This window comes from Neovison vison, chromosome 6 (assembly GCF_020171115.1).
Source record: "Neovison vison isolate M4711 chromosome 6, ASM_NN_V1, whole genome shotgun sequence".
NCBI lineage: Eukaryota > Metazoa > Chordata > Mammalia > Carnivora > Mustelidae > Neogale > Neogale vison.
Genome location: NC_058096.1, coordinates 12,771,247 through 12,783,652, shown reverse-complemented (window position 1 = coordinate 12,783,652; position 12,406 = coordinate 12,771,247). Strand labels below are relative to the sequence as shown.

The following is a 12,406-nucleotide window of genomic DNA, read 5'->3' as shown; positions in this document are numbered from 1 at the left end:
TCTTAAAGGTAACTCAAAACAGCACAGGCACAAAGTGAACTGGAAAAAGAATACACCTTTTAGTAAAGGTTAAGTCTGTTGTAAATACCAGGGACACAATGTGTGTCATTTAAGGTTAAACATGTATGCTGATACCCCAACAGGCAGAAAACAACAGTCAAAAAGAGAAAATACACTGAACTGTGAACAAGGTGAAGAAATATTTCTAGGAAAATGTAAAAAATATTTCCAACCCAAATAGAATTTTGAAGTCAGTCTGAAATGCTAGAACCATGAGCAACGATACCAACCAGCCAGCAGTTCTGAAGTTCTCTTCGCAGGGCACTGCTACTGCTCAGCACACAGCTCCCTTATTTCTCACCTGTCCCTCACTGCCCATTATCCCTATGCTGTTACCTGCCTTGTAAATGCTTTTCTAGGAAAAGGAGAAATATTTCCTCCCTTGAACATGTTCATTAGTTAGGAATGGAAAATAAAAACTGAAAATAGTACCTAACTGCATGGAATTTAATCTTGAGATGGTAGTTTACCTGTTGACCTTGAGTTGTCTGAAACAGTTGGGCCACAGCAGCAAAAGCATCAGAGCTAGGCAGCTGTGGTACAGTTGGTACAGAGTTTGTAGTGGCTTGGGACGGTTCAGAAGAAACTTTAACTGGAGGTGGAGGTGAACCTAAAAAAGAAAAGGCCATTAAGACCTGCAAAAACTTTAATCTTCAAATTTTCCTTTTTAAACTCCATTAGCTTTTTTACTGAACACTGCATTTAGTTTAACATACAGGAAAAATAAAGATCATGGTGCTAGATCTGTACTATAGCAAATACATGAAAGAGCATATTTTTATCAGAAATAAGAACTGTGAAAAGAAAACCATACCTTCCAAGATGTAAATTCAAAAGTCTTTCTTATGGAAAAATTCCACCAATATAATCAGACCACAAACGTCTCACATACAAGTTATACCAGTATTTTTCTAAGTTCACAGATATACTTGGCCATACCTTCATTATTAGTAACATTTTCTGCTACTGGGGCGGCATTACTGGTTCCTGCAGCCATGTCCAAAAGAGGCTGAATAATTTCAATTTTGAATACTCCATTTTTTTGCCAAAGGTTCAGCACACGAACTATTTTACTCTGTTACGTGCAATAAAACATGAATATACAATAAATATTTTCACAAATAATGTATTATACCTCTAAAAAAGAAAGAAATCTCTAAGCTAATAATTCCATACTAAGTCTGTTTCATAAATAAAAAAAACTTATCTTTAGAATTACCACCTGGTTAAAACTACCCTAATCAGCCTTTCTTCAGTAGTATAAACTAGAATGAAAAGCAAGGGGGAAAAAGAAACAGAAAAAAATATAACTAGAAACATGATAAAAAATCTACCTCAGGTTTTCATTGTATTTATGATTACAAAGAAATACCATCACTGACAAAAAGAAGTAATTATCTTAGAAAAGTAAATAAAGTGAAGAAGAATTTCTTCAGGATGATTTTAACCATTAAAATATTTAAGAAACTGGCCTTTAACCGATAGCTAAGTCATTTTATGGCCCAGTAAATATAATGGCAATCGAGAGAAGATGTGTTATTCATGGGAAAAATAACTCTTATGTCCTACTCAGGAAATGATTTTTTTGTCTTGTATATTTTTTTCCATTAAGAACATTCCTCTAAGAATATAAATAGAGAATCCACAACACCCAAATTTATACAGTGTTCACTGTAAATGTCTTCATTCTTCTGAGTGGATTTAGCAGTGTCTTTCTCCCACCTACTGGGAGTCCAGTTATCATGTCTGTAATGTTCTTTCTTCTACCCTTTTTATAGTACACAGTAAAGTCAGCGGTAAAAATGAGGAATTAAATACTGTAGTCTGATTGCTAATGAATACCATTTATGCTCCAGCCTCTCAAAATGCTAGGAAAAGCCATCAATTATTGGTCCCTTCTTTCTGCAATAAGCAACAATATGAGATAAATACTGCCTTTTTCTATGGCAGAATTTATCACTGAACTACAAGTCAATCTTTCCAACTCCCTTTTCAACAGTACAACATTCCAGAAGAATTTCACAAGAAAATACATAAACATGAGATGGCCACAAGAGAAAACACTGGGTTTTATTTCAAGTTCACATATAATTCTCTTTCAAATATATAATATATATTTTCATACATTTAAATATAGAAATAATACAAGTTTTAATTTAAAAATTATTAACTATACCTTATCTTCAGATGGACAAAGATATAAATATTGGAATGTGGCGGTTATGTTTTTAGAGAATCTTGGCCCAAAAACATCTTTATCAGTTCCAAACTGATGACGAGACTGTCGCACAATTGAGTCAATTACATATAATCCTGGAACCTTGTATTCTGGTTTACACTACAAAGATAAAGATGCAAAGTTAATACAAGAAAAGCAAAATCACAATTTGATGCCCAATAATCTCTCTTTTATGTGGATTAACTCTCTATATCCAATGATTGTTTCTATTTAGAAACTGCTTGAGTGTTTGGTTCTTTTATTGGTTAGCTTGTCAAATTTCCCACAGGTCTGTACAGAACTACCAATTCTCCTGACTCTTCAGATCTCCAATATTTTACTTTCGTCTGATCCCTCTCTCCCCCGACAATTTCCCAAAATCAACATTACTTTACCAATCCCTAAGCCACTTCCACACAAATCCACTTATGATACTCTCTACTCCCAATTCATCCTGCTTAAAAAAATAATTTCTACCTCTTAAAGTTATCAAAAAGATAGTTTTAGTAACATCAATTTTAAATCTACTCAAACTCAAGTATAGTACCAGAGAAAAGAAAAACTGAAAGGAGAGATCACATTTTTGGCCCACCAAATTAAGAAGAAGAAAGGAGAAACAGACACATATATATTTCTGGTGGTACAACCTTTATGGATGATGATTTAGCAATAAAAGCAAAGCCTTATTTGATCCTACAATTCCACATCTAGAAATTTATCATAAGGAAAACCATTAAGATGTGGCTAATTTTTTCCTTAAGGCCAGCCCCTGAAGTTGAAATGTCCAAAAGGAACTAGCTGAGTAAATTGTGGAAACAATCATGCAATGGAGTACTTTTTGCAGACATTTTATGATAAATTCAGTGGGAAAGCAGCTACTGATGTCACCAGTTTCTTTTATGAATGTACGTGTACAGAATTAAAAAAGGAGTAGGCCCAAATATAAATATCATAGTAATTTGGGGTGGTGGCAAACAGGTAATTTTATTTTTTTTCCATTTTACTTATTGGTACTTTGATTTGCTACTATAAAAACTTCTCCAAATCATTTTTTTGGTCTGTTGGGACTCTAACTCCTAACTCTCAGTTATTATTCAAAGGCCATGGATTAAAGACAATGCCACGCACATTTACTGGTTCATACTACAAAACACAGCTCCAGGTTTTGGGGAGGGGATGGGTAGACAGAGAAGTTTATTAAGTCTCTGTTCTCAGTCCTTCTCTGGTGAGACAGACGTATGCTAATTGCATGGTTATAAAACCAGATACAACTGTAGAAGTGAAAAATGATTTCATTATGATAGGAGCAGGAAAAAGTTGGAAAAATTTACAAACTGATTTCATTTGAAATACATTAAGATGAGTTAAATGTCAACGAAGTAAACAGGGCAAATGGCACAGGAGGCATATCAGACTCAGAGAAGAGTCATGCTGAGTACACAGGAAACTTGTTGAGTGCCCACCTTATACTAATTAATAAACAGCACTGCTATACATTTTCGGTTAAAAAACAAACTCACGCGATTAAAAAGAACACCCAGTGACAACTTCTTTGGTAGAGTGGCTTTAGAACCAAGCAACCAAATTACAATTTACAAAGTAAATTACAAATACTGATCATAACTAAAATAAGTAATAAGGAAATGGATAGTTACCTTTTTGATGAACTTTTCTACTATTTGAACTACATGCTTATAAAGCTGAAAAGAATTAAAAGAAAATTATTGTGCAGTTTACATATTTCTACATATTCAGTAATATAATTAGAAAATACTTAAAACCTTAAAATTTGCACAATGTGAATTCTCAAAATACTAAATGAACCATGACAAATAATCCCTAATCAGTAAGTGAACATTCATGAATCAGAAGAGAATTAGCCAAAACAGAAACCACAAAAATACCCCCAAAAGGTCCTTTTATTAAAGATTTTTAATCAATAAACCTTAATAAGGTAGTGTATTCAGGCAACTCTGAGCCCGATAAGAACAGTGGAACTGGAACTAAATGATGCAGTTTCTAAAGTGAGTCAGCTACTTAGGTGTGATCTTGAGGAAAACATTTAACTTCATGGAGCCCGAGTTGTTTTTTTTTAATGTAAGTATGAGGCTGATACTCAGCTGATTTATGGCAAGAATTAACTAAAACAAAGAAAAAATCCTTTCATTCTACTCTCTACTTCAACTTTCTGACACACACACACCAGCAAATACATGAGGCAACAGATGTGCTAATTAGCTTGACTGTGTTAATCATTTCATAATGTGTATCAAATCATCATTTTAAAAAATAATGTATTTAAACAAATAAATAATTATTTTAAAATATATTTGATTTTGTCAATTATACGTCAATAAAGTTGGAAAAAACATAAATGGGCGATACTAAAACAACAGAAAAGGAAAAAAGCAGATTTTGAAATAATGTATTACATTTCAAATATATTGTACCGTATTATCACGTGTCTTCAGCAAAAGCTAGTTACTTCTTTGATTCACGCCTAAACTAAGAGGATGAATTCTCATGTTTAAAAGTATTTTCAAAATTTCAAAAACATTTTTTGAATTAAATGTATTTTATTCTTACCTTAATAGCTTTAATAGCAGCTTTAGTGATAAGAATCATCTTGGCTCGAGAGATGGGAGGTTTCATATCCATAAGTGAAAAGAGCTTAAAAAAAAAACAAAAATAATTTAGAAATTAAAAGTTAGAGGTCAATTCCCCCCACTTCTGCAAAGATAATACAATTTATTAATCAAAAGAATAACAAACTTTTGGAACTAAGCTGAACAATTCAGCTCGTAAAGAAAATCCAAGCACTTTCCTATATCCCTGCATTGCTACCAAGAAAATACAATGGAAAAGATACTAAAGAGAAAGCAAGAAAAAAAACCACCTAGAAAATTTTACTAGAGAACTCAGAAATAATTTGAATGGAAACATACCAGGGGTTTCTGAGATTGGCAATAGTATGACTCAATATTTAATGCAAACCTCATTGAGATTTTGGAGAACTTCAAATAATTCTAAGGTTCATTTGGAGAAAGATGTATTAAATTAGGCAAGAAATTGAAAATGCTGGAATTCACAATTTCTTGATTTAGTCAGGCATAAAAACACCACCATATTTACCAAATCTCATGACAGTAAATCCAACAATAAGGTGCTCCCCATGAGATTCAACCACACATGCACACTTTTCCCCCCAATATTTAAATCAAAACAAGACATAATCAGAGCTCACAGAGAGTTACAAAGATAAAATCCTGACATTAAGAAGCTTGTATCTAGCTTCTTAAATTCTTCTTTTTTTGTTTGCTTTTGTTTTGGTTAAAAAAAAAATTATTTATTTGAAAGAGGGCATGCTCACATACTCACGGGGTGGGGGACACAGAGGGAGAGGAAACCAGCAGACTCCCCACTGAGCGGAAAGCCCACGTAGGGGGCTCCATGCCAGGACGCTAAGATCAGGACCTGAGCCTAAACCAAGAGTCAGCTCAACCAACTGAGCCACCCGGGTGCCCATTTGCATTTTGTTTAATCACAGGCACATACTCACCGTAGGACTTCTATAAAGATAATCTGTGGGTTTTTCTTTTTTTTTTAAAGTAGGCTCCACCCTCAATATGGAGCCCAACACAGTGTGGCTTGAACTCACCACCCTGAGATCCAGACCTAGCTGAGATCAAGAGTCAGATGCTTAACCAAAGGAGTCAACAAGGCACTCCTAAAAAGATACTGTGAAATAATTAAGTTTCAGGGCTATATACGAATCGTATTTCCAAACAATGTTGATACTCCACATATGTAATCTCTAAGACACAGATCTTTACTAGATCACTAAGAAGTTAACCTAAAGTACAAAAGTCTCTTTTTGTAAGGTAAACAGCCCTATTTGGCAATATACCCCCCAAATTCAGAAAATTTTCACAGCTTTTCACACAACTATAGACACAACGGGATTACAGATAACAGTAACAGTAATATTAGAAAAGGCATGGAATGCCAGAGATAATCAATACAAGAATTAGATACTCTGGTTTAAGCAGAGAAAAGTAGAATTCTTCCGTAAGTAATATTAAGATTTTAAAAATTGGGGAAAACATAGTAAACAAAGGAATTAGTTTTAAAAAATGTTATTCTCTGAAGAGGTCACAATTCTTTATTATTTCTTTACCAAGGTAATAAAAATTATCCTTGAGAATGCTCATTAACAGAAAACAATTAGAAAGGAGACAGTAACCTTTGAGACTAATATAAAATGATGGGAAATGAAAAAACAATTTAAAATACTAAAATTTAAATACAAATTCTAAAAATATAAACACTGCATGAGATATATAGTATGCATTTTTTAAAAAAGATTTTATTTATTTATTTGACAGAGAGAGATCACAAGCAGGCAGAGAGGCAGGCAGAGAGAGAGGAGGAAGCAGGCTCCCCACCGAGCAGAGAGCCCGATGCGGGCCTCGATCCCAGGACCCTGAGATCATGACCTGAGCCGAAGGCAGCGGCCTAACCCACTGAGTCACCCAGGCGCCCTATAGTATGCATTTTTATAAAGGATATTTTCTTACCATTTATTAGTCATATATTTTATTAAGGCAATTGTTATTACTGCTGTTCTATTTTCTTCTCTGTAACTTAATGGAGAGAAAAGGGATGCAAAAAAGTTTATACATGATCTTTAGGAATGAACAACAGTGAGAACTACTTCTCTGGTCATTAAAAGCTTAGAGAATCATATTTTCATGAAACCTAAGCAAAAAGTACTCATTTAATGTATCAAATAGCACTCCCTGATTACTTCAGCAGTGAGCAACTTGCCTTATTAAAAAACCTCAGCCAACTGAGCACACAGACAGACCAATGTACCATCGCATAAAATACTCCATAGTCTCTATTTAAATTACAACTTGTTAAAAACTGAAAATACAGACTATATCATACAGCACTATAACCATTCATGCAAAACACCAGCAAGAGAACCCTCAAGTGCTATTATCAAAGAGCCAGTAAAAAGGATGTTAATCATTTCATGAAGAAGGATGACTTGGTAAGAGAGGAGGGAACCAGCATCTGAGGGCCTATGATGTATAAGGAAGAATTAAATTTAGTGGTGTATAATTTTATTTAATCATGTTAACAACTGGAGGAAGGAGGGTGGGGGGTAGGCTAAATGGGTGATGGGTATTAAAGAGGGCATTTGCTGTGATGAGCACTGGGTGCAGTATGGAAGTGTGGAATCATTAAATTCTACACCTGAAACCAATTTTACCATATGTGTTAATTAACCAGAATTTATATAAAAAGTTGGGAGAAAAAAAATCCATATTAACAACTAAGAGATTCTCTTCTACCTGTTTAAGATGATACTCAAAAGAGTTACTTACACATCTGTTTCGGATGATGCCCAGGGAATGGGTCTGAACTATAATTTGTAGATATTATAGCTCACAATCCCCCCCCCTTTTAAAAGATTTTATTTATTTATTTGACAGAGAGTGAGCACAAGCAAGGGGAGTGGCAGACAGAGGGAGAGGGAGAAGTAGGCTCCCGGAGGACCAGGGAGCCCAACAAGGGCCTGGATTCCAAGACTCTGGGATCATAACCTGAGGCAGCCACTTAACTAACTGAGCCACACAGCTGCCCCTATAGCTCACAATTCCTAATAGCACATTTATACCCTTAATACAATGCTGCTTATAGATTAAATACATACGAGACCATTATGATGGAGAATACAGACAAAACATGAAGCAGGCATCTGTGCCTATCTATATATATATTATATTGACTCAGGGATAATGGCTAAACATATTCAATTTATACTGAAGTTCAGGCAGACGTGAGAATACGGCTCTTGAACACAGAAATGGTCCAGTCTAGAAAATGAAAAGTCACAGAGTCAAGACCATGAGTGTGGGTGAGAAGAAATTTGTAGTAAGAAGAAAGCCAAGAAAGAACACATAAGCTAGGATGTATCAAAATGCCACTGTGGTATAGACAAAGGGGTTACACGAATGAATAATATCAGGATAAATACTAGAAATTAAAGGCATTGCCATGTCAAATGTGGTCAGAGGTGCATGGTTTGACTATTAGGTGGCTGAACAGATACTAGGATACTAGTTTTTGAAAGTGATTTCAAAGGCCAACTGGTAAAGAAGCAGAAGGTGAGGAGGTAGAAATGCAGTTTTGGGTAATTTTTCATTAATTTAACAAACTTCTGAGCTCTCAGGAAGTGTCAAGCTCAGTGAGTGGTACATAGAGGAGGCAGAGCCATGTTTCAGTGCTTTACTGATGACCGCCCTTAAAATATCTCTTACTTGTAAGCACTGCGATGCTTCTGTCACATTTAAGTTTCTTTTTAGGGACGCCTGGGTGGCGCAGTTGGTTGAACGACTGCCTCCGGCTCAGGGCGTGATCCTGGAGTCCCGGGATCGAGTCCCACATCAGGCTCCCAGCTCCATGGGGAGTCTGCTTCGCTCTCTGACCTTCTCCTCGCTCATTCTCTCTCTCACTGTCTCTCTCTCTCAAATAAGTAAAATAAAAAATCTTTAAGTTTCTTTTTAGACGGTCTTTGCTTTCCTTTACAAATGACTTTTTTAGATCTTAAAGCCAAAAATCTGTATTTGATATAATTTATAAGAAAAACACTACTACAGGCAGAGAGAAAAAAGTTTCAAAACCAGAGGCTGAAAAAAATTACCTTTAAAAGCTCAATGAATGTTACTCATACTTTACTGACTTCTTCGAAGCACAAATTCATCAGTTTCTACCTTTTGCAAGGCAAAAAGTTTCCCTGATAACTAGATCAATACCTTCCTTGGATATAGAGACCCAGAAATTATGCTGAAATTGATATACCTTACTGTAACTATGTGCACTAACACTACCTATTTAAATAGAAACACTAATTGCTTTTGTGGTAGTTAGATTATTATAATTCCACATGAGAACACTGAGGCATAAAAGTTCAAGAATCTGCTCAAAATCATAATTCAGGTGGTAAATTTAATCTGTGGTCCACCACTACCCAAAGCTCAAGTTCTTTCCAATAACTGCCTAACAATAAAGAAATTATTTCATTAATACTATAATACATTATCCTAGAGGAATGAACAGCACACAGATATTAAAGATGATAGACTATACAACTAAGTTTTTAAATGTTATACAAAATACACACATATATATGCAATTATATGTGTGTGTGTGTGTGTATACACACATGAAGACCCAAATAAGAAAGTATACCAATATTTAACTGTTATGGAGGGACCGGACCCAAATATTTTTTTAGTAACAAAAAATAAGTGACACAGAGATAAAGTGCTATGTCCAGCCAAGCAGTAAGTTAGAGGTAATGTACTAAGTTCTTAATTGGATCTAGAGCAAAACTGAAATTTAATAATCTTAGATAAGAAAGAGTTAATTGACATGTTGGCTGAGAAATCTCTCAGAAGTATACGACCTTGTGGTGGTGATCTAAGAAGACTCAGATTATAGTTCCTGAATTTTTCCCCCCACAGGTATACTCACTTTATTTATTTATTTATTATTCATTATTTTCATTTTTCATTAAAAGTTAACATATAATGTATAATTTGTTTCAGGGGTATAGGTCTGTGATTCATCAGTCTCACACAATTCACAGCACTACCATAGCACATACCTTCCCCAAAGTCCATCACCCAATTACCCCCTCCCTTTCAGCAACCTTCCATATATTTCCTGAGATTAAGAGTCTCTTATGGTTTGTCTCCTTTTTCCCTCTCTTCCCCTATGATCTTCTGTCTTGTTTCTCAAATTCCTCCTATCAGTGAGATCATCAGCATAATAGCATTTAGTTCTATGCCCGTCCTTGCAAATGGCAAGATCTCGGTGTTTTTAATGGCTGCATGATATTCCATTGTATACATATACACCACATCTTCTTCATCCATTCATCTGTTGATGGACATCTAGACTCTTTCCATACTTTGGCTATTATGGACACTCCTACTATAAACACTGGGGTGCAGGTGCCCCTGTCATGACAGATCACGACATTTGTATCTTTGGGGTAAATACCCAGTAGTGCAATTGCTGGGTCCTAGGGTTATAGTTCCTGAATTTTTAAAAACACTAAATTTCTGTTAAAGTAATGATAAGAACAAGATCAATAATCAACTGTCTGGGAAATCCGGACTCCCCATCTGCTAGGTATGAGAAGTTGTTTCTTCATCTGTAAAATGAAAATTATTAAGGCAAGTTTAATACAAACAACACATATAAAGACCACTAATGCAGCACCTAGCACAAAGTACCCAACAGACGTCACCTATTACTACCACCACACATAATTTTGTTGAAAGGAGAAAAAATCCTGGAAATAATCGAGATGAGTGTTTTTTCAAACTGTGGGCTGAGATACATTAGAATATAAAAATGAGTTTAATGGGTGACAGAAATTTTTAGTGGAATAGAGTATAAAAAGATAAACAGAATTGTATGCAGCAAGGTAAGTATTACTTAGTGAAATTTCTCAGTTTTGTGTGTGGGTAGGTACGCAAAAACACCTATGTAATATTATAAATCTTACTACAAGGGTGACAGTCAAAGGCAATGACTCAGAGAAACAGTCTTTTGTCTTAGAAATGAGGGAAAATAAAGCCCCAAACTAAGTGCTGTCAACTTTCAATAATGAAGAGAGTGCTTAAGCCATTAACATATTTCTTATGAACAAACTGTGGGGGAAAAAAGCAGCACCGTCAACTTAGAAAAAAATTTCATATTTTTCAATCAAGTTTCAAATACACAGCATACAGAGTAGAAAGAGGGATAAAGATAATTTGGGCTCTAGTTATTTCTGACCAACATCCAATCTCAGCCAACAAACCTCAAGAAAATAACCCACTGGCTTCATATAGAAGCATGAGAACCATAAACTTTAATATAATTCCAACAAACTCTACTAGTGGAAAAAAAAAAAATCAGATACATGGGTACTCTGGAAAGAGTCAGAACAACCTGGTTTTGATTCTGGGTCCAGCAATGTAAACAATTCTGGGCAAATTAGATATTCTATAGAATGCAGTGTCCTCATATGTAAAAAGGTATGGTCGTTACCTACTGCAGAGGCTTCAATGAGAACTGAGTGAGTTTGTGCAGATGAATGACTGTGTATCATCTGCGAGCGCTCAGTAAGTGTCACTTAAGAGCGGCACTCTCCCTACCACTACAGCCTCTAGTCACCACTTGTGTCATCTGTCAATGAAAGCAAGTATGTCAAGGCAGCCAAAGAAACCCATGTAATTCTAATTCTAATTCTAATACAAAATAGAGGAAGCGTAGGCAGAAATAGGTGCGAGACCCACATGGAAGGCATTAGTAGAAAAAAGTACTTGCCAGCAATAGAGATGTTTGGCTTTTTCCTCTGTCACTAGCAAAATAACTACAGAAAGTATAAATGTGAACACAGTCTTGTTACGGGACATATAGAGATGCCTGATACACAAAGCAGTCTAAAAATTATGAAGAATCATTCATCACAATCCCTTATACCAACAAGGAATAGTTTCAAGAGAAGGTAAAGAATGAGACTATTTGGCCTGTTACACATGTTGAATTCAGTTTGAGGTAGTCAAAGTAACATGATACTCTGCTATTTACTAACACTATAAACTCTAACAAGTTTAGTTAACCTCTCTAAACTTCAAGTATCTTCTGAATATGAAAATGGGGATTAACAGCATACATTTCATCTCATAAGGCTATTAGGATTAAATGAGATAACAGACACAAATCTCAGCCTAGTACCTAACATATAAGTGACTCACTAAATAAAGCTATACAATGTCCTGAGAATCTCTACACACACTTTTTGTTATGGCTTACTGTAGTATCTTTTTTGTATTACATCTACTATTCAAACACTGCACTTAAGAAATCTTCTCTACAGTGGCAATACCATAGTATCAAAGACTCTTAAAGCCATATAGCACTTTAATATCTAACCCGGTACATAAACTGAATTTATAACTACTTTTATAAAGTACTTTTATAACTTTTATAAGGTATCTACAGCCAAGTGTCATACGGCTTAAAACTCTTAACTAATCAGCTCCAATGGTTACAGAGGCC

At 35.1% G+C, this 12,406-nt stretch overlaps 1 protein-coding gene across 3 annotated transcripts in view; it reads right to left on the bottom strand.

The window, feature by feature from the left end:
* The window catches only part of SCAF4 (SR-related CTD associated factor 4), a 67,256-nt gene that overhangs the window by 38,979 nt on the left and 15,871 nt on the right, over positions 1 to 12,406 (bottom strand). For all 3 annotated transcript variants that reach the window (XM_044251028.1, XM_044251027.1, XM_044251029.1), the window contains exons 2-6: positions 4,865 to 4,948; positions 3,934 to 3,978; positions 2,237 to 2,398; positions 1,000 to 1,135; positions 531 to 670 (exon numbers count right to left, since the gene is read on the bottom strand). In XM_044251028.1, coding sequence (XP_044106963.1) covers positions 531 to 670; positions 1,000 to 1,135; positions 2,237 to 2,398; positions 3,934 to 3,978; positions 4,865 to 4,948 — 567 coding nt within the window. The remainder of the gene's footprint in view (positions 1 to 530; positions 671 to 999; positions 1,136 to 2,236; positions 2,399 to 3,933; positions 3,979 to 4,864; positions 4,949 to 12,406) is intronic.